The sequence below is a fragment of the Drosophila santomea genome, chromosome 3R, assembly GCF_016746245.2.
Source record: "Drosophila santomea strain STO CAGO 1482 chromosome 3R, Prin_Dsan_1.1, whole genome shotgun sequence".
NCBI lineage: Eukaryota > Metazoa > Arthropoda > Insecta > Diptera > Drosophilidae > Drosophila > Drosophila santomea.
In genome coordinates, this window is record NC_053019.2 from 4620416 (window position 1) to 4646297 (window position 25882).

Genomic DNA, 25882 nt, shown 5'->3' on the forward strand with positions numbered 1-25882 from the left:
TTAATGAGCTAAATTCGAATACTGTTTGCGAATACTTGACAGACACTAAAACTAACTTATCATATACACCCAACCATATTTTAAGTATACGTTATTACGTAAGCCCTATTAGTTGCTGTCTCTTATTAACCGCAGCTCCTCCCGGTTGCTGCTCCTTGTCCCGCGTGACCAGGCAACATGTGCAGAGGCCGCCCAGGATGGCCAGAAGACAGAAGGCGGACAGGGAGAGGGCGGGGCTCACCTGCCTGAGCAGCGTGAGAAAAGAGGCGGAGAGCTGCCACACCCTCGCCCACGTGACGGCGGAAAATGAGAGGCAACTACGCTGCTCCAATGGCACCAACTCGCCCAAGCAGGCCATGATCATGGACTGGGCGCAGGCCACGGCCGCCTGGGGAAGCGAGGCCATCAGCAATCCCATCGTGAGTCCATAAACCTCTGGCATATTACCCTCGGCGAGGAACCAACAGATGCTACCGATGCAGCCGACCACAATGGCAAATCCTCCGGCCCACTGCCACTTGCGTTCCCTCTGGTTGAAGGTCAGGTGCAGGGCCAGGAAGCAGCCCAGAATCTCGGCCAGGCCCATGGCCAATGTGTTGGACACCAGGTGCTCCCTGCCAAAGGACCGCACATGGAGCAGCAGCCCGGTGTTGACCACCATGAAAGTGGCTAGTGCCATGTGCACAGCCACCAAGTGGAAAGTACTCTTCCGCTGCCCCATCCACAAATGCATCCAATGCACTGCGGGCATTGGCTCCAGCATCATTTCCCTCAGCTGTTCCAACAGCTGTGGTAACTCCTTAGATACCTTGTGCATCCTTTCATTGGTACGGGCTGCTTCCAGCAGGATTCTCACCGTTCGCTCGATGGCCAGTTGGCCTTCCTTGGTGTGCTGCAGCTGCCAGCGCGGGGAATCCGGAGTCCAGGGCAGCAGGAAGACAATCACCAGCAAGGAGAGAGTTACACCCAAGTATATGTGCTGCCAGCTGGGAGCACCAGAGGCTATGCCTGGGAGTAGGATCAAGCCCACAGCCCAGAAGCAGTCGTAAAGTAGAACTGCTCCAACGCGATATTTTCCCGCTGTTATGTCACCAACTGGAAAGCATGTTATTTAATATTAAAATATTTCTAAATGTAACACCTTACTCACATATATAAAGCCCGGAGGTGATCATAAAGCAGCATGAAACAGCAGCCAAGCATCGTAGTCCGCAGTGCAGACTGAAGTCCTTGACCAGACCCATCAGCAGACTGCACATGAGAAGGCACCAGATGCCAGTTGCATAAATCTGTCGGGGACTCAAGACCCGCATCAACTTGGTGGCCGCCACTCCACCGATTAGAAGGCCAAAGAGGTGCCAGTACTGGGACCAGGCCACAAAGAAGTCGCACAGACACACCAAATCGAACTCCATGGTCAGGGAGTGGAAGCCCGTGGTGTAGAGGAACTTGCTACACTGGCGCATGGCGTAGCCGGACTCCCCGTAGTTAACCATCACATAGCAGTGGTCCAGCGAGACGGTAGAGTTAACCTCCGGCCCGAAAGCCCTCGCATCACACTTGTACTCCTCCTCCGGGTACAGATCCGGCGCTGTGAACAGGATGCAGGCCATGAACCAGGCGGCGGGAATTTTACAGAGGAACAGGATGAGCAGGGAGCGCAGTTGCCAAGGCCCAAAGTCCCCCAGGACGTGTGCGATCACATCGTCATCACTGCCATCTACCGTTTTGTTGGCTTTGCTAGGTGGAGTTTGATCGTTGGCTTTGGTATCGGTGCAGGTGAAGCTGGTCGCCATATGGCCCAAATCCAGGGAAAAGGGTACGTGTCGGTGCATATTAGGCATCCAGCCTTGGTAAAGATTCTCCTCCTTCATTCTTTGCTAGCGGCGGAATTTAGTTACCACGTCTTGGGAGTGCCGACCCTCCAGCATGACTGCGACTTCGCTTAGCACCTCACCTGGGCAGGTAAACTCGAGGGCTCCGGTTTGCGGTGCCTGCCTACGACGTCGTCGCTAATCAAATCATTCCAAATAAGCGAAGCAACGTTCCTAACCGATTGTGCAAACATGTTGGCCGTCGAGCTGCGATCTATTTTCGCGGAGATCTTACGGATTTAAGGGAGGATCTTGCCGGGGAATCCGATCGCGGTGGCGGGTAATTGACATGATTGAAGCTAATGAATTGGAGAGGTAAACAGCATCGCCATTCGATCTTATTGGAAAGCTGCGCGGCTGTGGAATAATTCGGTGGTATAACCAAATTTGCTGTAAAGATATTTGTTTATCTCTAGTTTTCAAGTTCATGGCTTTTAAATTATTAAAAGTACGTAGATGCTTGTTAGAAATATACAGTTCATATAACAAAATTCAGCAGTATGAACGTGGACTATAACTCTTGGCCAAAGCTTTGATTTCCCACTTTATTTTTTTTTGAATGATCATGAACCAAGGCCTAGCGTTGTCCACATCCCATCCCCATCGAAATATGATGCAATATGTTTGTGCTCAAGTGTTACGTCTGAGCTGCTACTTTCGTTGGCCAATTGCATTCTCCACATGCATTTTCAGGGAAAACTTGTTTCAGGAGGACCAAGGCATTTCTTTTGCCAAGCCAGTTGGGCGTTGAAAGTGAGTAGCTCACCGGATCAGTAGCGATCGTGGCTTTAAAGTGGCCACACCATGGACAACGCCAAAGTGAATACTGTGGAGCACCAGACGGATATTTACCAAGATGCTGTGGTCTTTATAACGGGTAATATAGAGGCGATCTCCAAAAGAGGCTGCTCAAAGATGGTAAACTTTATTAGGAGCAACTGGCTTTGTGGGAAAATCGCTGCTGGAGAAGCTGCTCTGGAGTTTTCCGCAGATCAAGCGGATCTACATGCTCATTCGACCAAAGGGCGGGGTTACAGTGGAGGAACGATTTCGAGGATTCCTTCAGAATCCCATTTTCGAACGCCTAAAATCGGAGCATCCAACGCAACTGAAGAAAATCTTTCACTTTTCTGGCAACATTGAGGACGACAACTTCGGTATGGATTTTTAGAGAAACTGTAAATGAAAACTCATGACTTCACCTGAGTCTTCCACCAACAGGTTTAAATGAGTCCGACAGATCGGTTTTGTGTGCCGAGGTCAACATTATTTTCCACAGTGCAGCAACAGTGAGTCCGAGGGGGATTCCCCAAGATTTTCCCACTGATTTGAATATTTGAATATTTAAATTCCAGGTACGATTCAATGAGTGTCTAAAGGTGTCGGCTCGAGTCAATTCGCAGGCCACCTATAATCTTGTAGAGCTTTGCAGACAGATGCCTCATCTGAGGGTAAGGAGCTTCAGTCCGTTGATTGCATCTTACCAACTTCATAATAACCGAAATCTCTAGAGTTTTCTGTACGTTTCGACGGCCTACTGCAATCCGGGTCGCAAGTACGTGGATGAGCAAGTGTACCCCACCATGCCGCCGGTGGATTGGCGACAGTTTCTGACCGCCACCCAGAAAATACCCGACGACTATCTGAATCGCCTGGCCGATTATATAAAGGGTCCGCATGTCAACACCTACACCTTCACGAAGTCCATTGCCGAGCAGATTGTTAATGCATATAAGGATGTGATTCCCATTGTGATAGTGAGGCCCTCGATAGTCACTGCTGCGTATAGGGAGCCCTATCCCGGTTGGATTGACAACATCCAGGCCATCAGCGGGATTATGATGGAAATTGGGAAGGGCGGCATCAGCAGCATCCTAGGGGATAAGGATCTTATATGTGACATCATCCCTGTGGACTTTGTGGTCAATGCCATGATCATGATGGTCGGCAGGGCTAAATTAGGGAGGTAACTGGAAATGATCTACTCCTTACCAATGTTAGTTCACATATTGGTATTCCACAGCTTGAGCATCTGTAACGCCACTTCTGGAGTGACCAATCCAATCACCTGGCAGCATCTTGGAGAACTCACAATGAAGTGGTCCAGAATATATCCCACCCGGCGTATGATTATGTTTCCAAACTTCAAGTACAGGTGCAGTGCTTTTAAGCATGAGTTGGCTGTGTGGGTTCTTCACTTTGTGCCCGCCTTGCTAATGGACTTGCAAACGCTGCTGTTGGCCCAAAAGAAGCGACTGGTGACACCCATTGCCAAGAAATTCCGACAGGCTTGTCTAGCAGGTGACTTTAGAAATACCATTAGTATAAACTAAATCATTCAGTGGACTGCTTACAGGTAGCTTTTTTTCGCTGAACGAGTGGATCTTCAAGAACAAGAGCCGCTTCCATTTCAAGGAGGTGATTGAAAATGGTACATATCCCACTCTCTATTGGAATCTCGAAGAGCTGGACTACGATGAGTATGTGCGGCGTCACATGATTGGGATCAACAAGTACCTGCACCGCGAGAAGTTCTCCGTTGACTCAAACAAGTTTATGGTGACCAGGTGAGTCGTTTGCTCACCATTTCTGTCTTTGTGTCCCGCTCAGGTGGGGATGGTTGTCTAAATTACCTTTTGCAAGATACTTTTAGAAATTTGTCGTATGCCATGTATTTTATTTGTAATATGTATTACATTTTTACAGGATTTACTGGTTCTGGATATTCCTGCATTTGATTTTCTACATGTTGCTTGTCTATATAACATTTTAGTGAAGTAGATTATGAGTTATTAGCGATATGCAATTGAAATAAAATAAGAGTAAAATGACATCAATTAAATATTTATTAATAACTTAAGTTCCAGTCTCTATGGTCCTCCTTAATGTCATCAAATGTCTTTTGAGTAGTAGTTTCTTGTCTATGGTCCAAAGCCGTCCTGACCCATGGCAAAACTATCTAAGAACTTATCCACCTCATTGTACAAATCGTTCCCTGGCTGAAGTCTTCCCCGACACCCACAAAAACAAAGTATCCACCCTAGGCTGTGCATAATCCGTTTTTGTGGGAGTGGTTGAAGGCACCCGCCTAGGAAACGATTTGTACAATGAAGTGCTTAAAGACTATGTCCTAGTAATGGGGTTTTATTTGCTCTCCATCAGTTATCCACCAACTGTTTGACCATTCAACAAGCCGCCACCACCAGTCGCATGCGATGGTCTGTCTGTGGACCTTATTGGACCTATCATGGAATTCTTACAAATTTTGATTAGTACGTCTTGCTGTTGACCTGTTGAGTTTCAACCCTTAGTCTATGACTAACTACCTTTTAGCTCGTAGTGCAGAAACACACCATTTAGGAATTCTTACAAGTTTGCAGACCAAATTAAAAATTGGCTGAATATAATTTCAGCCATTGTCACTGTCAAATTACGGACTAGAATTCCTTGCTCTAAACGTCACTTGTATCGTATCTTGTTTCGTACCTATCGTATAGTTAAAGTGATAGTTGTTGGGTAGTGTTCGAAAAAAGAACTAATATCGCCCATGCCGAAAATCACACGAATATGTCCTCGGCTATGGAACTGACGAAGGACATTGAGAACGAAAGGAAGGATCAGAGTAGTATCGATACGAAGGATGCTATGAGTCATATGGAAATGATGCGGCTTCTTGGCTTGCGATCGAATTCTGAGGAATCCGCGGTTGTGGCTAATATGCGCAATAGTCGGAAAAGATCTTTTAGTGTAGATCCTGAAGAGCGTAACAACGGCAGAATTTAAAAAAAGTTTACAAAATTCAGAACCATAAGACAAGGTGATCAGCTTACTTATGTTATCGTTTTATAAATAATATATATTTTATTCTCTAAGCAAAATATTTGGTAGTAAGATAATCGTGTCAAGCAAAACAATTCAAGTTTTACTTTTGCCAAATCTACTGCTTACTATGAATATTTTCAGAGCTTTTTTAATAGTTAGAAAGAGCGGGGACGAAAGTACCATTTTTATACCCGTTACTCGTAGAGTAAAAGGGTATACAACTTTCGTTGAAAAGTATGTAACAGGCAGAAGGAAGCGTTTCCGAACATATAAAGTATATATATTCTTGATCAGGATCAATAGCCGAGTCGATCTGGCCATGTCCGTCTGTCCGTCCGTCTGTCCGTCTGTCCGTCCGTATGAACGTCGAGATCTCAGGAACTACAAAAGCTAGAAAGTTGATATTAAGCATACAGACTCCAGAGACATAGAAGCAGCGCAAGTTTGTCGATTCATGTTGCCTCGCCCACTCTAACGCCCACAAACCGCCCAAAACTGCCACGCCCACACTTTTGAAAAAATGTTTTAATATATTTTCATTTTTGTATTGGTCTTGTAAATTTCTATCGATTTGCAAACTATCGATTTCGACCAACTTTAAACGCACAAATATTCTTTAGTAAAACTTCAAGCATTTAAAATAACAATTTACTTAACCTAATCACAGAAGAATGTCGTTTCATTAGATGACTAATACAAAGACTATTAATTGGCAAAATTACGCTGTCGTCCTGCGCTACAATCGAGTATTGTTCACATCGGACTCGACGGTCCACACTGGGGCGTTCAATGGGGACTGCTCCTTCTTGTTGCTCGGCTCCAAGTGCGGCACAACCGGCGACACACTAGTCCTGGGCGTGAGGAGCAGGCTGGTGCAGATTCCGCCCAAAATACTAAATACACAGTACGAAGTCAGCGACATGGCCGTGTCGATCTTCTTCAGGACGTTGAAAAACGGAGCTGAGAGGAGCCACACCCGGGCCCAGGTAACTACGGAGAAGACGAAGAGCTGCTTCTTGTTCGCCGGCATCAGTTCGTTCATGCAGGCCAGGATCATCGACTGGGCACACGAAACAGCCGCCTTGGGAATGGTGGCGATGATCATCCAGAGGCTCACCTTTAGATCAGCATCCACTGAAGAATAATCATATTAAATGTATTACATCCATGAAGTTATAAACATACTTACTTGAGTCCGCATTGGTGAAGATCCAGCCCATGCAACCAAGGATTCCAGCTAAAATATTAAACACCCCTGCACATTGCCATTTCCATTTGTTGTGCTTGAGTGCAAAGTGGAGCGCCAAGAAGCAGCCAATGATTTCAGAGAAACCTGCAGACAGAATAGTTTATAAAAAGTTAAATTAAATATTTCAAAAGTTCTAAAAAATAATTTTAGTGAATTTTTATCCTAATAAGTGGGTTAATAAGTTAATGACATTTAACACACTAAATTAACTGAGAACGCCCAACTCACCCATGGCTATAGTGTTCGGTACCAGATAGTCTCTGCCAAATGATCTTATGTTGAGCAGCATGCCCATGAAATTGATGACGAAGAAGGCCAGTGCCAAGTGGGCAGCTACCATGTGCGTCTTGGCCCGCTTTCCCTTCCACAACTCCCGCCAAGGAGCCGGAGGGGGTTGAGTCTTCAAGCGCTCACTTAGCTGCTCCAGCTGCATCCGGAAATCCGGAGGGATCTTGAACGAGCGATCATTGATCGCCGCTCCCTCACGCACGATCTCCTCCACATTGTCGATGGAGAAGCGATTCACGGCGTGCCGGAGCAGCCAGCGAGGTGAGTCCGGGGTCCAGTAGAGCAGCAAGATCAGCATGACAGTGGGGAATGTAATGCCCACGTAGATCAGGGACCAGCTGTTGAAGAACGAGGAGAGTCCTGGCAATAGGATGACGCCAATGGACCAGAAAGTGTCGTATAGGATAATGGCACCAATTCGATGCATTCCCGCCGTGATGTCGGCAACTGGGAGATTGGATTTCTTCATAAATATTTATACTGAATATCTGTGATTGTACTTATAAATACACTTACATATTGCTTGACCAGCTGTGAACATGATCGCACAACAGACAGCAGAGAGGCAACGGAAGGCGCAGTGGAGACTGAAATCCCTGGCGTATCCAGTGACTACTCCGCACAAAATCTGGGCTACAGCTCCTACACAATAGGTGCTCCGCGGGCTTATTCCCAGCATCATCTTGGTGCCCACAACGCCGCCTACAAGAACTCCGAACAGATGCCAGTACTGAGTCCAGGCTACGAAGATGTCCCTCAAACAGACCAGATTGAATTGCATGATCAGGGAGTCGAAACTGGAGACGTAGGTGAACTGCTCGCATTCGGAGCTCGTGCCAGTGAGTTCGTCCCTGATATAGCACTGGTTATCCGATACACTGAAACTGGAGTTGCTGCTGCTAGTCATATAACTGGTGTCGCAGGTGAACTCCGAGCCGGGATAGAGTTCCGGTCCAGTGAAGATGATGCAGGCCATGAACCAGGCGGCGGGGATTTTGCACAGGAAGATGATGAGGATGGTTCTCAGCTGCCAGATTCCAAAGTCGCCCACAACATCGGCGATGACATCGCTACTCGCAGGGGCAGGAGGTGGCGTTGCCACCCTCTTGTCCAGGTCATTCTCCATCTCATTGGGGAGGATGTGGGGGCCAGTGGATTCTCCACCTCGATCGGGCGACGGATTGACCATGGCTCCTATTTAGTGGAACATTCTGCAAATGATGAGCGAAATGGACGCATATCTGATGATTTCCCATTTATTTATTTCTTTTTTTTCAATACCCCTCATAGTAGACAGATGTACCCTCCCATCCCAATTGATATAAATTGGAAGCGGTTTACTGATGAAATCAGTCGAACAAGCCATTGAATATCACGAGAGATTGTTGAAATATCTGCGGTTACTTCTCATTTCACTGACTTTCATTATTACATTGACAAGTGAATGCCATAAGTAAACACCTGGGAATAATTCACAGATTATAACAGACTTTAAACTTTCCTAAAACACTTTAGATGAAACACCTTTGTATCTGCTAATGCACTGATTTCTTAACTCATAACCCAACCCTGTAATCTCGTTTAATTGAACTCATTAATAAATTAGCTAAGCTCTTGATTTACTTTAACCAGTTCGAAGTTCTCGCTTGCTTTATTCTTTCTCTGATATCATATCTCAAATCATGACTGCCTGTAGTTGTATCGATAAGCCAGAAGGAAAGATAATGATCATTCCATTTCGAGACCTTATCTGTTTGCTAGCCCTTACTTACCAAAGGGCACTTATGGCGATTTGCAGCCATATTATTTAGTTGTTAATTCGCGACAGATTCGCTTTGTTGGATCATCTGAATTGACAGACTCTTGACTCTTTATGCTTCGGTTTCACAGGTGCTAATTCGCGATTGTCTGGCGTACAATTGGTCTGTCCACCTATTGGTAGCGCAAATATTTTAATTTCTAGTTTTCCAGGCAGTGCTAATTGCAGAAAACTGGTCGTGCCGGTGCTAGATATTCGAATTTCCTATTCGGCATTCGATATTTATCTGGACAATGACTGAGGAGGCATGTCTTTCTATCAAAGCGACTTGTTTCGATTCGAGCCCAAATGCAAATTAATAATTGCTTATGGGGCAGGCAAACTGAGCCACTGGAAAGGCGTTACTCGTTTCAAATTAATGGAGTGCTCGACTTTTTGACAAGAGTATGATTAAGTGCACAGTGTATAGACTCACGTCTATAATGCACTTTTCCAGAATAAAAAATAAACGAAGATAATAAATCGATATGCTTAGTGAATAGTTTTCCTATTTAAAAACCGACCTTAATAAAGCAAAATATCACTTTTTGATTTATCACGGGTTCAATCACAAACACCTAAATATTTTCCAATACACTTTTTTTCTCGCGATGACTTTGCTGTTTGTGTTTGTTCGATTGATTTCATACAAATTTGTTTAAATTAATTAAGCGACAATAAAAGTTATTCACGCCGCTCGGACTTCGGCGGATCCCCGTTCTAAAAAGGCAGCTTTTCGATTCGCACGTCCCAGCCCGATTTCTTAATAGATTCTTGGAGCACACGCGTCCCAATCGGCCGAGAATCAAATAGCAACTGAAGCCAATGTCGCACTGGGAGCTATAGACGGGGAGTGAGCCGACTGGCTGTCCACTCGGAAACTCGAGGCGTTAATTTACTTAATGAATTTGCTCAAATAATAAAAAGTTATTGAACGGGTTAGTTTTTCCAGCATTTCACTCTAGTTTCTATTGTGTTTTATGGTTCGTAAAGTATTTTTCCCGGACGGGATTTTCTTTTGGTTACTGAGGCATTTTTTCTTTGTTTGCCCATTAAACATTTAATTTTATTGAATAGCTGACGGATCGATACGGTGTCTTTTAACGCTCTTTATGTTATTAGTTTGAGTTTACCCCTATCGAGTGTGCATTATCTCAGGTGAGGAGCGGAAAGTGTACAAGCCGGGGGCTGCTGGCTTGGGAGCCATAACATTATTGCTTCACGTTATCAGCGATTTTCATTCGGGCTTGTACAAATTCCTCAACGCCTTCCTAGCGGATTTCTATTTTAATCTTTATTGTCTAGGTCGCTTTTTTTAGCGCTCCTAGTGACACATCGACTGTGGTGCTCTTCATTAACCTACATTAATATCGAGCTATAGATTAATGGCTAATGCGGTCTTGAATTCAACACAAAATATTCCTTCCAGGATCTACATAATCATTTCAATATCATATATTTGTCATTAAAATGAGTTTAATTTTCTGTCATTTGTTGCTCATTGCTTGCTAATTAGGACTGAAGAAATAAATAATTTAATTAGCAATATATGACGAGAAATGATCGAATTTTGTGGGATTCCGGTTACGTTTAACTTTGAGCAAGCCTTTAATTCGATAAACACGTGGTTTATGGATCATCTATTTAAAATTGGGCGTGTTTTCTATCACGAAAATTTCCAACATCGGTCAGATAATGTAAAGAATATGATAAGGGATAGGGATGATATTTAAATATATAATAATTATCGGATACTGTTACATTTATTGTTATAATCGCCAAATAATAGAGTGTACACTGTACACCTAACAACTTAATATCTTTAGATCGAACAAAGCCTACTTTCGGGCTCTGCAAAAGCTCTTCAAATGGTTTCCGAGCTGTGCGCTCTGTGAGCTTCCCCACCATTCCGATCCACTGCCAATTCGATTTCACTGGAGGGATGGAAATTGATGTGCCATATATCGGCTATGCTAACTGCCATGTTCCGCTCAAAGTTGCTGAGAAGCTCATTGCTATAGGCACTGCAATCCGAACTCAAGGTGCTGCAGCGGCGCAGGATGATGGCCGACTGGCGACGATAGGTGTTGGGCGTGGGCACCTGACTGATCTGCGGCTGCTCCGTGTTCCAGTAATAGCGGTTGAGGCGGCGCAGGGCCAAGCCGTAAACCCAGCCCATGGTGGCCAGGATGGTGATGGGGACCAGGTGGTGGATGACAGTGAGACAGCTCAGAAGGGGGCAGAAGACCAGGCACACTCGGCTAAATGAGATCACAGAAAGCATAAGGAGCACTCGCTTTTCCTTGGACACAATTTCACTGGTGCAAGTGGTCAGCACTGCAATCGATGCGGAGTTGCCTATCTTTAATATGAGCCAAAATACCAGTTCCAGTCCCACGCGTCGCGAATTGCGTTCTATAAGAAGAATTTCCGATTTAGAAAGTAATTACAAGATATCCAGAACAATGCTCACCAGTTTCGGGCAGCAGCCAAACCAGATAGGTGCTGAGACCAGCCATAATCATCAGATTTCCTGCCCACCGCCAATGACGACGCGTGTATAGGATCAGATAGAGACCAACAAAAATGCCCACCATCTCAGCAAATCCCATGGCCGCTGTGTTTACATGCACTTGTTCGGCGCCCAGGTTTCGAATCATCAGCAGAATGATGTTATACAGCACCATAGCACCGCCCCAGATCAGATGGATGTACACGAGCTGGCTGCGTTTCGTCTCGCCATCCCAGACTTGGCAGTAGCTGTGCTTCTGTTTGGATTTCTGGTCCAGGTCATTGGCGTACATCGTGAGCTGAACATCGAGGGTAAGTGGAACCTTCTGGTTATTGTATGTGGCTGATTCCAGCAGCTGCCGCAGGGCAGCCTCCACTCGCTGATGCCGCAGCAGCCAGCGAGGAGCATCAGCTATCCAACGATGCAGCCATACAAGCACAATGAGGGAGGACGAGATGGCCACGTACAGGTAGCTCCAGTTGTCAAAGTATATCGATATGGCGGGCAGCAGGACGAGACCCATGGACCAGAAGAGCTCCGATAAAGTAACCACTATGATGCGAGCCTTACCCGAGGTAATGTCGTTCACTAAAAAGTGGAAGTGAATTAGTTCGTGTCTTGGGTCTTTTGATTTGCATAGATGGAACCTAAGCTAGACACTATTCTTGCATACTTACAAATAAATTGCCCGGAAGTGTACATGAGAGCACAAAATATGGAAGTGAGGCAGCGGAAGTAGATATGCAACTGATATGTGTCCACTAAGCCGGTGAGATTACCGCAAAATATCTGTCCAATCATGCCCAGCAGCATCAAGCGACGCGGACTGATTCTTCAGAATTAAAAAGTCGAGTTATCACACTAAAATAATATAAATATTTAAACCAAATACATACTTCTTGAGAGCAGAATGGGCCATGAGTCCGCCAATGAGGGCACCAAGTGCATGAAAAGATTGCGTCAGAGCCACTAGCACGCGACGGGAGCAGATTAAATCAAACTGACTGATCAGGGACTTGTAGTCAGTTCGATGTTCCACGTGCGCGCAGGGCAGCGAAGGTTGGCCACCTGGTTCCTGTGATTCCGAGGCGTTCCACTCCTGACCATGTCTACGCACGAACCCTCGGGCCAGGGAATCGGAATACGCATTGCACACGTCCACATTAAAGAGCCGATCCGTGCTGCGAGCATCCTGCCAAAGAGCATGGTTCCGGTCCACATGGTCCGCCTGTGACCGGCTAACATTCCAATCCGCCGGGTGGCAAACGAGTTCTCCCTTCCAGGGATACGGTGCCGTATAGATAATGATGGTTGTGAACCATGCGCTGGGAATCTTGCAGAGGAATATCAACAGGATGGTGCGCAACTGCCAGCGGCCAAAACTGCCGTTAACCTGCTCCACCACGTCCAGTTCTGGAGAGGACTTCCTCGGAAAGCTACCCGTCGACTGCGAATCCGGCATTTCGGAGCTTACACCGTGCCGTACGTACGCGTACTGAGCTTGCTAATTTTTCATCGATCCCATGGGCTTGGAATGACGGGAGGGAAAATTATGTTTGCTCTTCCGTTTAGTTGTACCCTCAAATTGGTGCAAATTAGTCGCAGATTTTGCGCTCCGTCTGGGTGATGTCTTATTATTAGGTTTGTTTTCTCCGCGCTTATAACATCTATGACGTAGTGGCGTTGAAAAATGAGGAAGCTCTGTTTAGAGCCTAATAAATATTTATTGTCTTTAAAACGGAGAAATAAATTTTCCATTATTGCATGGTGCATGGTGCCATGGTACTAATTCATTTCAGTAATTTTGTTAATTTTATTTGTCAACAAAGATTAGCTTTATCTATATTAGGACCAGTAGAATACTCCGCGAGTCAACAAATATTTATATTTGTAGTCAAACGATATAAATGTTTACAATATGAATATCCGTAAAACAAATATAAATAACTTTTGAACATTACATCTTTAAAATCGCGGCACTCCTGAAAGAACACAACCTCTTTAATAATTAAAGAGACCACCTAAAAGAAGGCAACACAAATAGTTTGCATAATATTTATACATCCGACTTTACAATGGCCTTTCAACTCTACTTTATGACCCACTGACCAACATTTTGAAGCCCAGGCAGCCAAGTAATAAATAAAGGCAGTGTTGTATATTCAATAATTCATCTTTTATTAAATTTTCCTGCTTTTATTTGTTTTTCATATAATTCCCATTGTGTGTTTGCTTCCTACAAAATTGTTTGTTTCCCAAAAATCGCAAATAATATTGTATTATGAACCTTATGGTTCTTCTATACCTGTTATGTAAAATGCCCCATATATTAAATTGCAATTAATCAATATTTGAAATATTTTACATTAATTTTGTTATGGGAAATGTTCTATAATGCATTAGGCAATTGGCTTTGTGTGTATTTCGTTGGTTTTGTTTGATCAATTTTGCTTTTTCGATTTTGGTATAAATTTCCAATTAGTTATTGTCTGAAATAATGATGTCAGCTAACCAATCGACATGTGTTCACTTTAGCTGGCGAAAACAATAGGTGAAAAAAAGACGAAACTAATTGCATTTCGTTGCTCCTAATTAAATTGTTTCCGTTTAACTTTATTCTGCAGTATTTACAGTGATGCCTAGTAATAAAATAAAATAAATGCGTTGTTGGATCGAAAACATTTTCCAAGCACTATGCTCTTAGACTAAGTGTGGATTTGGCTTTGCAGAGACTTGGCGTAACAATAAACGAAAAGCTACGTGTTACAAATTAATTATTTAATCTAATTTATGGCGGTGTAGTGTGGGTGCGTTGTGAAGGTGAAAAGTGGATTCGAGTGGGCTCGCACCTCACAATGTTTGGAAAGGGAACTCGCGTTTAAAAAAACACATTTTATGCAATATATTTACATTATTAAAGATCTTCGGGGTGCGACTTAAGCGTGGAGTACAGTTGTGGTCATAGATTTTAAAGTTTTGCTTAGGATTAGGTTTAGAGATAATATGCGCTCTGAGATTTTGCTCGTTTGCCATTAGTTGTGTTACTTTTGAATGAAAGAAGCCAAGTCCGCTAGATGTTTTTTGTCTGCTTAATTAACATTATGCTTAATCGCTAGTTTAAAGTCCTTCGGTTGATTTTTATGCTGATGCTTCTGCGTATTGGTAACCTTAGTGACCGACCCCTATTTCGCCCCTCCCATCTACATAATTATGAGTTGGTGTGTCCTACATCTAGTTTCTAATCGGTAATTTTTGGTTTCGAGTTCAATGATCCGTGCTGAGCCCATCCTCCACGTTGCTGTCCCAGTTGAATTCCGTAACGCCCTGCTTGAAGTAGATGTTGCCCAGATTGGCGTAACGCTGCTCAAAGTTTATGTCTTTTGCCTTCAGATGTTCGAAACTGAAAAGAAAATATATGTAAGTTATTATTAAAAAAATAAATAAATTATACAAATTTGAATAAATCTAAGCCAATATCGCATGGGAATTGGAAGCCGTGATGCGACTCCTATAAATACGTACGATTTCTAGTTACAAATTTGGTATCGGGGAAAATATGTTTTCAGGTATTTTAAACAAAAGACCTCTTTTGCTTCATTTTTATACCTGTTAAAAGTAAAAGGGTATACTAGATTCGTTGAAAAGTATGTAACAGGCAGAAGGAAGCGTTTCCGACCATAGAAAGTATATATATTCTTGATCAGGATTAATAGCCGAGTCGATCTGGCCATGTCCGTCTGTCCGTGCGTCTGTCCGTCTGTCCGTCTGCCTGTCCGTCCGTAGAACGCTGAGATCGCAGGAACTACTAAAGCTAGAAAGAGATTAAGCACACAGACTCCAGGGATATATACGCAGCGCAAGTTTCTCACGCCCACAAGCCGTCCAAAACTGCCACGCCCACACTTTTGAAAAATGTTTAGATTTTTTTTCATTTTTGTATTAGTCTTGAAAATTTCTATCTATTTGCCAAAAAAAATTTTGGCCACGCCCACTCTAACGCCCACAAACCGCCAAAAACTGTTAGTGTTGAAGCTCTGGCGTAATTGTTAATATTGATATGATCCGTGGAAATGCAAATGCCGTTGGTAGTAGGTAGGTAGACGAATACCTTAATCACCATTTGTCTGAATGCGTAATTTACTTTCTTCGGGGATTTACGGAGCAACTTGTGTAGGCATTTCCTCTTCGCCCTCCTTGGCAATATTTCCACCCGACTCTCTGCATTGTAGCCCTCCAATCCTACAAAAGCTGCTCAATTTACTTCGGCGCAATAGAATGGTTTTCTATATGCACCCCACCATAAAAGAGAACCTTCAATTGTTGATGCAGCTGCCCGAGGTACAGCTGTATATACCTATGTGCACAATGAATAAATCCATGTCTTGGGCAAGTCTTCAGTTACCTTGCCCGGGGCAATGTGAGCATTGCAGAAAATGTCAAAGGTCATAAGCGGCTATTATGCGGCCCAAGACAAAGGGTCGCTTGGGATGCATTCCCAAGCAGCCAGGCAGCCAGGCAGCCAGAGATTTTTACGGGGAAGGAAAAGGAGCGGAAAAACAAAGAAGGTGAGGGAAAACCCCGTCCACAGGCTTAAGTCACAGTTAATGAAGCGAGCTTGCAACTACCAGTGGTTGGTGGTGCATGGGTATTTCCCTTCGTTTTCGGACCTATTTACAAGACGGTTGAGTTAAGCCACCCTTGAGGAGGAAGCGCAGTCGCAGCTGTTCCGATTCGCTCGAGGAACTTAGCAACTGCGCAACTCTGGAACTGTTCCCGTCGAGTAGCCATCGGGGATAAGGCGGTGCCAAGGGACACGTGTGCGTAATCAGCGTCGCAAGAATCCATCGGATTGCGTGGCAGCCCTCACCACTTTTTTTTTCTTTGAGGAGGTTCAGCATGAGAAAATTCCACCACATAGAAATCAAAACGAGTTCTATGGGGTTGGCATGAAAAACGTAAACAATTTCCTCATCCTATAGGTACAGGCTTTTTTTAATGCAGATACAAGATATGACGTCCTCTAAAACCGAAGTTTACAGAATCAAGCTGCTTTGTAATGATGAAACTGTACACTTCTACATTTTAGATCAGAATTTAATTTACTATTTTTTTACAGCTAATTTGACCATAAATGTATACATGTGCTAACAAATGAATAAAGTAGTTGATACACAAAAAGGTTTTGGTTACATTCAAGTATGAGTCTATATAGACTATTTATTATAAAATATCTTAAAAAAAGCTCAGAATAAAATCCACGTTCAATAACGCCTATAATCCAATGTCTATGAAGGTTTGAAAAGACTGAGTGTAACGATATTTCCCGTCTTAAAACCCATTAATAAATAAGGTATGGTATATAAGATTTAGATAATCTCATACAAAAACGCGAAAGATACAACACAAAATATTTGATATTTAGTCGGAGTGTGCCCGAAAGAGATTTCAAAAACACCTCCGGCTGTGTTGTGTGCAACGTGTATTTATTATATTTCGAATCGGATCTTAGCTAAGGTATATAATTTATAATAGTACGATAGAGTAGTTGGTACAAAGGAATAGCCTAGATGTTGCGTGCCTTGAGCACCTGCTTCTGTGGCGGACTGGGCACGTTCTCCTTGCCGGCGAACAGGACAGTCTTCTTGGGAGTACTGGCCGCCGAGCGGGGTGTTCGTGGGGTGTGGGGGGTGTGGGGGGTGCGCGGACTGCGCGGGGTGTGCGGCGCCGCCTTGGGAGTGCGGGGGGCGGGACGGGGCGAGCACTTGCCGGCGGAAAGGAGCTCGCTGATCTCGCTGGTGCTGTCCTGGCGCACGCACTTCTCCGAGGAGTTGAGCAGCCACGAGGTGATCTTCTCGCAGTCGGATCGCAGCTCCGAGTCGCACAGCAGATCCTCGATCTTCTCCAGATCGGTGGTGTTCGAGCGGTTGGCTTTGCCAGGTGTTCCTAGCAGGGAGGCAGATGCCGGTTGCTTGGACTTGAGGGCAATGTTCTCCAACTTGAGCTGCTCGCACTCCTCGCGGACCTTCACAAGCATTTGCTCCTTGTTGTCCAGCTCCAGCTGGGCGAACTGCAGCACAGTGGCGAACTCATCGAGCGCCTTCTTCATGTCCACCATATAGGCCTCGCGCGTCTCGTCCTTGCGGCGAAGCTCGTGGTAGTGGGCCAGTTGGGCGTCGCCATCGATGCGCTCCTGGAACGAGTTTGCAATCTGATTGAATTTAGCCAACGTCTCCGCCTCGCCGGCGAGCAGCTCGTGGAGCAAGGACTCCTTCAACGATACCTCGCTCTGCAGCGTCTGGGAGGAAGATCTCAGTGCGTTGAGCGCATCCTGGCTCTCGGTCAATTGGTGGCGCAGTTGCTCTGCGTCCGCCTGCAACACCAGATAGCTCTGCTCCAGCGCTCCCTTGGCCAGCTGCACCGATTCGAGCTCCGCACGGTACTGCTCCACATCCGCATCGGACTTCTTTAGACGCTCCATCAGTATGTTGACGGTGGCTCGAGTGTTGGTCAAAGTCAACTGATAGTTGTACTTCTCGGTGATCGTCTTGGCCATGTCCTGCTTCAGCTGCACCAGCTGCTGCTGCAGTGCGTCGCTCAGCTGGATGTAGTAGTCGATGCCGTTGCGCAACTGCTCCTCGCACTTCTGCAGCTTCTCGTCGCGCATGCGCAGCATATCATTAGTGGTCTCCAGCAGCACCATCACGTCCTGCTTCTCCAGCTCGATCTTGATCAGCTCGTTCTCGGCCAGCTTCTGGCGCTTGTCCAGCTCGGCGCGCCAGTAGCTCTTCTCCCGCTCCACAGCGCTCTCCAGGTCACTCTCCACCTGCTGCTGCACCTTGGCCACCGCCTGCTGCTGCTCGGTGTGGCGCGCCTGTTCCCGGCACAACTGGCGGATAGTGTCGCAGTGAGCATCGATCTCGCAGTTCTTGTCCAGGAGCTCGTCTTGCAGCGAGCGGATCAAGGTGCACTTGTTGGCCAAGTCGTTCTTCAGGGTGTTGCGCTCCACCTTCAGACACTCCAGTTCCGCCTGACAGCTCTTGGCCTCCTGAGCGTAGGACAGGGCATCCTGTTCGATCTGCTGCTTCAGCTGGACCACGTCGGCCAACAGGGAGGCATTGCTCTTCTGGAGATTCTCCACCAGCTCGATGTTCTCGGCGGTCTTGGCCTGTTCCAGGCTGCAGTGCTCGCGGGCCTGAGCCACGTCTCCTTGAAGGGCAGAGAGTTGTGCTTGCAACTGCTCCTCCACCTTTTGACGATCGTCATTCGCCGCCTGGAGCAGCTCGTTGGCAAGACGCAGTGCTTCGCTCTCGGCAACCAACGCCTCCACTTGGCTCTCATGCTCCTCGCGCTGCTGCTGCAACTGATGCTCCATGGCGGCCAAACGCTCCAGGAGATCAGCGTGCTCCTGGCCCATCTGCTCGTTCAAAGCTTTGTGCGACAAATTCTCAGTGGTCAGGGCTTCAATGAGCTGGTCCGTCTTGTTGGTGGCCAACTCATGCTCCTCGCGCAACTTGGCCTCGGCTTCCTTTAACTGATCCACATGGCGGCGCAGTACGTCCAGTTGGCTCAACTGGCTCTCGATCAGCTCGTTCTTGTGACGGATTTCGTACTGGAGTGCCTCCTTGCCCTTCAGACGACTGGCGGACTTGGCCTCCTTCACGGGTGTGGTGGCTGCCGAATGCAGCGGAGTGGATGCCGCTGTTGAGGCGCCACTTCCGCTTCCGGTGGCCGTATCTGTGTGACTGGGTGTCGGACGGAAGCGCAGGCGCTGCGGCAACGAAGGAGTACGGAAGAGGCGTAATCCCTTGGACTTTTTGTCCTCCTTGGGAATGGCGAATTCCTTGGCCTCCTTCGAGCTCGACGCGAAGCGCACGGCGTCCTTGAAGAACTTTTCGATCTGCTCCTTGCGCTCCGGTTTAACGGTGGGCGGAGCAGCGGCTGCCGAAGACGCGGTGGGCGTGGCACTGCCCGCCGATCCCGCCGAGCTGTTGGACGCAGCCGGCGACCCGCAGATGGCCACATCCACGTCGTTGAAACGCTTTAGCTTAGCCTTGGAGAAAGACATTTTCGAAAGGCTTTTTCGTTTTTTTGAACTTTTGGTTTAACTCGGTAACGATTATTTTTGGTATTTTTCTTAATGTCTCAATAACAACGCTCGTTTAACTTTTGAAATAACAATAACTCAACGATTAAACATAAACACAACTTTAACTTTCGGTTTGTTTTTAGGTAAACTGTTTAACAATATCGTAGTCTGTAGTCGTTTTTAATTTTTCTGTACTTTGTGGTCTGTTCTGTTCTGTTCTACACTAAACCCGCTTCCCGTTGCTACCCGCTTCGCTGTACCTACGCGTTCCGCTGTCAAAACCTAACTGAGCTCACCTTCTGTCCAAGATCTCTGAGGCAGACATCTCCTCCAGCTGGAGTGAGCGAGCGAAAGAGGGATGGGTAGAGTGTCAGAACGAGACAGAGCCAGGGGAGGCACAGAAAACAACCCTCGAGCAGGGGTCGCTTCAACGATCCTGTATTGCTTCACCTATGTATGTGGGTTATACCCTATATGTCAGGTTGGCTATTTCAGAGCCCTTAAAACGATAACTGTCTATATGTGCGGTGTTATATGTCTCTTATGGATCTGTGGACACAGGAAACATAGTCACAAATGCACGTTTTTAAGTTGTCTAGAACTGCATAGAAGAAGCTCTATACAAGTTCTTATTCTCTAATCAGTCTGATGTTAATTCATCAATAAGAATACCATTTTTACAAGGCATCGTTCTTTTGATCTCGATACCTTTAAATTAAAATTGTACTTGTAGTATAATCTCCCAAAAATACTCTTCTAAGAGTATCTAGAATTCAGGTAAGCCGAGTTATTTCTTTTCTCATTTCTTGATTTGGTGGTGGTTCGTGCCACAGTCCTTGATCCCCTGGTCGTCTTATCTGTGTGTTTGTCAAGACGTCGGCCTCGTGTATGTGAAGGAAATGTTTTCATTTTAGCGCGCGCAAATGTTGCAATTGTAGCTCAAGACAGCACGAGGAGGGTTCGAGATCGGAGTTCGAAGTGGGGGTAGGAAGATGGGTAGGGGTGGAGATAGGACCACGGGGTTCCGCATTCCCTGGCTTAAATACATATGGGAAATGTGCCGTGGCCGACGAGCAGAGACATACGCACTCACATCTGCCCGGGCTTCTCCTTCCCTTTGAGGACTACAAGTAAATGCGATTGCTTTCGAGGATGGCGAGGCTACGAGTGAATACAAGGATATGAGTTGATGGCTGGATGGGCTTCATTATCCGTTAGCTCCAACCCAGCTGGCAGCCAGCATAATTTGTTAATTCGATACGAAATCCGATGCCCGCATAATTAAAGTAAAATGCGTCGGAAATGGGCGAGTTGCGCCTGCGCAATGAGTTGAATGAAATTGAGGCGAATTGAATTGCGTGGAAAATGGAAATGCGTCGGGAGAACTGATTTTTCAGGTGATATCACCAAGCAGTTGGGCAATCGACCGTCCTTAATTTGGATAGGGACCCTCATGACATCCTGCTGGTCCTGCGGTGGCTGCCTGTGTATCCTGTCATTTTTCGGCTTCTTCTTTCCAGTGAGTTTGTCACAACTGCCAACTGCTCAGCTGGTTTTTCCTTTGATGGCAATCAATGGTCGGCAGATTCTAGCAACTGGGAGGTGATTATTCTAGGTTAAAGCAAACAGGCATGAAATTCTGGGTGGGTCAGCCACACACAGCTGTGCCAAAGACAAGAAAAAAATAATTGACATAAGGAAAGATAATAGAGGGCTCCATAGATCAAGGGGTATCGACTGGAAATCAATAAAATATCAATAATCAATAAGTAATTTTTAATTGATGTGGGTTCTTCATAACCTGTGTAAGTTTTTATACAGCACGTATCTATTATAAGGTAATATTTTCCTACATATAAATATTCATTTTGAAAATACTTAGATTTCGTGGGACAGTTTCATGTTTTGTTGCCTTTTTCGAACTCTCTTATAATGAAAATGGAAGTTGTACGAGAAAGGGGTTTCACAATTGGCTGATCCGATGATGTTCAGCACAGTAATATAAATGATGTTAATGACATTTACCCTACGCAGCGACACCTTCAACCTTATTTTCCCATGCCTGGCCATGCATAAATGCTATTCATTGAACGCGCTATAAGATAACGCGATCTAATGATGGTTCCATGGGATCCATTCTCCCTTCTTCGCACTCTCCTGTTCCAGAACCAATGTCATCACAACACAAAGTGAGTGCAACAAAGGACTGACTTGGCCCCTGATGATCCAAAGGGTTTCGCACCCTCAAGGCATACAAAACGCAACTAAAGGACGAGTACGTGGACCTGAGTCACTGACCTTCGAGCGACGTCCCGATGAAGCTTTGCAGGAAAGGATTCAGGAAACCGGACCCACGACTTTGGATCGGGTTTTTCCCGACCAGATAAACTAGCTGCTACTACGGTAACTAAGAAGGGGCACACGGAAACAACATAACTAAAGCCATGTTCTATCGGCACATAAGCCAATTAAGCAGGGTGTTATAAATATCAATACATAGGTCGCGACCAGGGAAAGATCCTGATGCCAGTGTGTGGTACTCACCGCTGAAAGAGCAATGTCTTGGCAAAGGCGTACAGCTCGATGTCCAGGCTGTTGAGCTTGTCGATGCGACGCTTTTGGTCGGGTCGAAGATTCTGGACAGCAGTCGCCGAGATTGTGGTGTTGTGCTGCTCGAAGGGAATGGCGAAACGCAGGTTGAAAGTCTCCTCGAAAATGTACTGGGACATCTAAATGCAAGCGGGAAAATACAATTAGTTATAGTCTTTGGAGTTCACTATAGAAACTCACCTTTTGATATTCAGTCAGTCCAAAGTAGGCCATGGCGGCCAGATTGCGCTTTGCGCTGGCCAGCATCACGCGATCCCGCTCGTGGGCGGGCATCGAGGACTTGTTGTAACAGCCGACGAGGGCGAGGTCGGCCAGCATGCGGGTCTGCCGGTTAGCCGCCAGATTGGACTCGCAGCCGGCGAACTGGTCGAGATCCACGTCCAGCCAGTCCTTGCCCTTGTAGCAAGCAGGCAGCTCGGCGGCGGTGGCCTGGCGACCCAGGCACCAGTGGCGTGATCCCTTCCAGGTGGCGCCCCGCCGCACATGTCGATACTCGGACATGTAGCGGGCAATGGGTTGTCGCAGCAGCGAAATGTAGAAGTACCGCCGCTTGGCCGTCTCCCCTTCGTTCTTGTCCAGCTCCACGTCCACGCAGCTGGTGAGCTCGGTCCAGTCGGCGTGGAGGCCGCACTTCCAGCCCGTCGAGTAGCGGGAAAAGAGCCAGTTCTCATTGCGATGCGGTCGGAAGCAGTAGCAACGCTTCCTTTGCCGCTGGCACTCACAGGGACGCTGGATATGATTGGAAAACATATCAGTTACTGGAGCTCATTTTGGGATATATCAATTACTCACCTTTAGGTCCAGATCCCTGACCAAATGGCGGCCAAACGAGGTGCCGCCCGTCTTCTGGATGTGCAGGAAGACCATCACGTCGTGGCCATCCATGTCGAACTGAAAATCATCGTTAAGCACATCCTCGTAACTCAGCCCTGCATTGGCGATGATGTTTTGCGGGGCGGAGGACTTGGAGGCCATAGCCGTGATGCCGCCCACACTGTTACCGTTGCCATTGCCGTTCGCATTGCCATTAATGCTGTTGGCCTGATGGAGTGAGAGCTCATTATAGGCGAGGATATCCGAGGACTGCAGTATGACGGCACGTTTGGATAGGGCGCATACCTGCGGTTACGAAGAGGAGGAAATACATTAAATATTACACAGAGTTCAATGGGAAGGAATACCGACACGCCCTATACCCATTAAATAAAGCTCTTAATTCCCATTTCAATGTATGGAGTAAGTCCATTTTTATTTAATGCACTTCACTCAGGGTGCAAGAATTTTTCACGCTCTCTCAACTTTAATTTTTAATACCGCCAAGGGCCTTAAAGTAAATTTATTGGCTGCAAAAACTGCAAAAAGTTCGCAAATGTGTGCGCGGCGAGGTGTTTACTCTGCGCATTAATTAAATGCACAACAGGATTAAATGCATATTTTTGGCTCAACACAGGTTACTCCTCCAACTACACGCAACTTAATTTAACGCAGAGTGAAGGCTTGTGGAATTTTCCCACTCCGTTCGCATTTTCCTTTTTTCCTTTGTCTGCGCACTTTATTTACTTGGTGGAAAGTGTACTTTTATTGATGGCACGCACTCAAGGCTTATTAATATCGAACATGAGTTTATCCCCATTTCACTGCACTCACAACAATTACATTGGATATGAGCTGTTTGAAGATATTTAATATTTACTTGCCATTATTTGAATGGAGGTGGATAAAAGTGTAAACAGCTAAAGAGCTAAAGGATAGTAAACGTTTTGTAGCATATCTTCATGCTGTGAAAAAAATGACTAAGGAATTTGGGGTATGGTTTTCAATTGGAATGTTCATATTCCTGGTTTCCAACTGGATTGATTGCTTTTCCTAATTGGATTTAAAACCGGATAGGCCATAGTTATAAAAACCAATATGTCAATATTTTGAACTAAAAATGTATATGCCCGTGGTTGATTATATGAAACCATCAACACACAATTAAATTTTTCGTAAATATATATTAACAGTCGCCGTGTGTAGTCTCCTGGGACGCTTTGGCACTACGTAAACTTCTGTCCACATTGATAAGCTCTAATTTCAAGTTGATGGTAGTTTTGTTTAACTTTAGTTTGTTTTTTAGAACACATCATGTGACATATAGAAATATTCAAGCATTTTAGGACCTCGACTATTTGCATTTCAAAACTTTATAATTAGAATAAGTTTTGCGCCTTGTTGTTGTCATTATTCGTCAATTTTCCCCTCAGCCAGGCCTGAATAGAAAATAAAACAGGACCTCAGTTGTCCACAAGCCAGGGACTGCCACACATACACAAAGTCACACTCAGCAATCAAACTAGACGAAAGTTTCTCGATTAAAATGAGCAACTTTTGTGAAATTCTCTTATCTAACAATTTCCGCTGCTTAGTTGAACCAAAATGAGCAAAGCACGCAACAAGAGAAGCGGGGAAAAACAAGAAACAACCGAGGAAAACTCAGCTCATTAGACAATTGGCAGGCAGGCGGAATCGTTGCTGGCCATAAGGAATTAAGAGCTCCTGGGTTGCCAAGGCCTTTCCTCCTCCCAATCATTAAGTCTTTGCTCCATCGAACTCAGTGCGAGTGGAACCATGAATGCATGTAAGCTTGTTTCCACAAAAGTTCACCATTCACCATTTAAATGTCCAGCAAAAAAGGGTGATGGAAGAGGGGAAATACCCAGTTGTTAGGTGTGCTGCCCTGGGGCGAAAAGTTTTGAATTTATTGTGCCCGCCACCACAGCGCACCAATTCGATACTACAAAAAAAAAGACGAAAGGAAAGGATATCGGGGGATATCGTTGGGTCCTGTCCAAGGACTCTTTACCCTAATCCCCTTTGTGGCTCTCGTTCCGTTTATTTGTTTCTTATATATTGTTGTCAAGTTGTTTAGTGGCTCAAGTCAGTTACTAGCACTTGAAATGAGCTTTTAAAAACAAGATTTTCTTTGAGCAGAACGCATTAAATGCGAGACAGTGTGTCCAGCGGCTTAATGACGAGCAATAAATTCAAAACATAGTAAATTTATATGGACCACGTAAATTCGCATTAAATATACAATTTGGTGAGTCGAAAATGAGAGGAAAGTCTACCACTAATGGGTAATTTAATTTTGTTTTCGGTGCTACAGCGACATAACTAAAATGGAATTCACCCAGAAGGCCCACAGCTTCCACAACGAAAAAATGATAATAATAATAACTGTTTTGTGTCCGGCAACGTGTGAGCTCTTTGCCCAGACGTTAATTGCTTTTATTCCCCGAAAATCGGTGCCCAGTCTTGTGAAATAATATAATAACAACCATTATGTGGTAAATTTGTTAGAAATGTATGCGCATTGGACGCACACACAGCGGAAGTATAAACATTTAATTCAGCTTAGCGGAAATGCAAAATGATGTGTGCACTTTTTTTTTGGCATTTCCGCTGGGAAATCAAATTGAGAGCCAATAGAAATTTACAAAATACGAGTATGCTAAATAATTGATAGACACGACGAGGCCGAAATTTTCACTGAGTTTGCACTCAAAATATATTCCGATTCCACCCAATAATGACTGAATAATTTGGAAGCGCATTTTTTTTAGTAATCTGAAAGGATGTAATTCAATTTGCATATCGAGTC

The 25882-nt window shown here is 45.4% G+C and overlaps 6 protein-coding genes across 11 annotated transcripts in view; 1 reads left to right on the forward strand and 5 right to left on the reverse strand.

The window, feature by feature from the left end:
* Positions 1-34: 34 nt before the first annotated feature.
* Positions 35-1983, reverse strand: LOC120452190 (solute carrier family 22 member 3). The gene is made up of 2 exons (XM_039636301.1): positions 1151-1983; positions 35-1095 (listed from the first exon to the last, which is right to left on the reverse strand). The coding sequence occupies exons 1-2, from the start codon at positions 1872-1874 to the stop codon at positions 95-97; spliced, it is 1725 nt and encodes a 574-aa protein (XP_039492235.1). The 5' UTR covers positions 1875-1983; the 3' UTR covers positions 35-94.
* Positions 1984-2640: 657 nt separating this feature from the next.
* LOC120452204 (putative fatty acyl-CoA reductase CG5065) lies at positions 2641-4656 on the forward strand. Its single transcript, XM_039636324.2, has 8 exons — positions 2641-2751; positions 2807-3031; positions 3096-3163; positions 3230-3325; positions 3386-3840; positions 3898-4175; positions 4231-4441; positions 4581-4656. Exons 1-8 carry the CDS (start codon positions 2679-2681, stop codon positions 4645-4647), a joined length of 1473 nt encoding a protein of 490 aa, XP_039492258.1. The 5' UTR covers positions 2641-2678; the 3' UTR covers positions 4648-4656.
* A 1606-nt stretch (positions 4657-6262) lies between these two features.
* On the reverse strand, positions 6263-9853 carry LOC120453547 (solute carrier family 22 member 13). 2 transcript variants are annotated; one of them, XM_039638300.2, is made up of 5 exons: positions 9556-9853; positions 7750-8444; positions 7174-7680; positions 6886-7029; positions 6264-6830 (listed from the first exon to the last, which is right to left on the reverse strand). In XM_039638300.2, exons 2-5 carry the CDS (start codon positions 8420-8422, stop codon positions 6433-6435), a joined length of 1722 nt encoding a protein of 573 aa, XP_039494234.1. In that variant the 5' UTR covers positions 8423-8444; positions 9556-9853; the 3' UTR covers positions 6264-6432. The 2 variants fall into 2 exon arrangements, with proteins under 2 accessions (XP_043862318.1, XP_039494234.1); XM_044006383.1 differs by lacking the exon at positions 9556-9853 and having other exon boundaries at positions 6263-6830.
* A 913-nt stretch (positions 9854-10766) lies between these two features.
* LOC120453983 (solute carrier family 22 member 19) lies at positions 10767-13033 on the reverse strand. The gene is made up of 4 exons (XM_039638938.2): positions 12440-13033; positions 12221-12375; positions 11505-12131; positions 10767-11446 (listed from the first exon to the last, which is right to left on the reverse strand). Exons 1-4 carry the CDS (start codon positions 13003-13005, stop codon positions 10896-10898), a joined length of 1899 nt encoding a protein of 632 aa, XP_039494872.1. The 5' UTR covers positions 13006-13033; the 3' UTR covers positions 10767-10895.
* A 1102-nt stretch (positions 13034-14135) lies between these two features.
* The window catches only part of LOC120450872 (heparan-sulfate 6-O-sulfotransferase 2), a 79794-nt gene continuing 68047 nt past the window's right edge, over positions 14136-25882 (reverse strand). For all 3 annotated transcript variants that reach the window (XM_039634098.1, XM_039634099.2, XM_039634100.2), the window contains exons 3-6: positions 23032-23358; positions 22420-22968; positions 22174-22358; positions 14136-14943 (exon numbers count right to left, since the gene is read on the reverse strand). In XM_039634098.1, coding sequence (XP_039490032.1) covers positions 14808-14943; positions 22174-22358; positions 22420-22968; positions 23032-23358 — 1197 coding nt within the window. In that variant the 3' untranslated portion in view covers positions 14136-14807. The remainder of the gene's footprint in view (positions 14944-22173; positions 22359-22419; positions 22969-23031; positions 23359-25882) is intronic.
* Positions 16904-19930, reverse strand: LOC120450871 (myosin-8). Of its 3 annotated transcripts, none has more exons than XM_039634096.2 (2): positions 17824-19930; positions 16905-17733 (listed from the first exon to the last, which is right to left on the reverse strand). In XM_039634096.2, exons 1-2 carry the CDS (start codon positions 19606-19608, stop codon positions 17107-17109), a joined length of 2412 nt encoding a protein of 803 aa, XP_039490030.1. In that variant the 5' UTR covers positions 19609-19930; the 3' UTR covers positions 16905-17106. The 3 variants fall into 3 exon arrangements, with proteins under 3 accessions (XP_039490028.1, XP_039490030.1, XP_039490029.1); XM_039634095.2 differs by having other exon boundaries at positions 16905-17751; XM_039634094.2 differs by having other exon boundaries at positions 16904-19930.

Bases quoted from the DNA above. Each gene is read 5' to 3' on its own strand.
- LOC120452204 (XM_039636324.2), top strand. From the start codon at position 2,679: ATGGACAACGCCAAAGTGAATACTGTGGAGCACCAGACGGATATTTAC. The intron at 3,841-3,897 runs GTAACTGGAAAT...GGTATTCCACAG, and splicing joins GGCAGGGCTAAATTAGGGAG to CTTGAGCATCTGTAACGCCA. The intron at 4,442-4,580 runs GTGAGTCGTTTG...ACATTTTTACAG, and splicing joins AACAAGTTTATGGTGACCAG to GATTTACTGGTTCTGGATAT.
- LOC120450871 (XM_039634094.2), bottom strand. From the start codon at position 19,608: ATGTCTTTCTCCAAGGCTAAGCTAAAGCGTTTCAACGACGTGGATGTG.
- LOC120453547 (XM_044006383.1), bottom strand. From the start codon at position 8,422: ATGGTCAATCCGTCGCCCGATCGAGGTGGAGAATCCACTGGCCCCCAC. The intron at 7,681-7,749 runs GTAAGTGTATTT...CCAATCTCCCAG, and splicing joins CACAGCTGGTCAAGCAATAT to TTGCCGACATCACGGCGGGA. The intron at 7,030-7,173 runs GTGAGTTGGGCG...TTCTGTCTGCAG, and splicing joins ACCGAACACTATAGCCATGG to GTTTCTCTGAAATCATTGGC.
- LOC120452190 (XM_039636301.1), bottom strand. From the start codon at position 1,874: ATGAAGGAGGAGAATCTTTACCAAGGCTGGATGCCTAATATGCACCGA. The intron at 1,096-1,150 runs GTGAGTAAGGTG...CATGCTTTCCAG, and splicing joins CACCTCCGGGCTTTATATAT to TTGGTGACATAACAGCGGGA.
- LOC120453983 (XM_039638938.2), bottom strand. From the start codon at position 13,005: ATGCCGGATTCGCAGTCGACGGGTAGCTTTCCGAGGAAGTCCTCTCCA. The intron at 12,376-12,439 runs GTATGTATTTGG...TTAATTCTGAAG, and splicing joins GCCCATTCTGCTCTCAAGAA to AATCAGTCCGCGTCGCTTGA. The intron at 12,132-12,220 runs GTAAGTATGCAA...TCCACTTTTTAG, and splicing joins CACTTCCGGGCAATTTATTT to TGAACGACATTACCTCGGGT.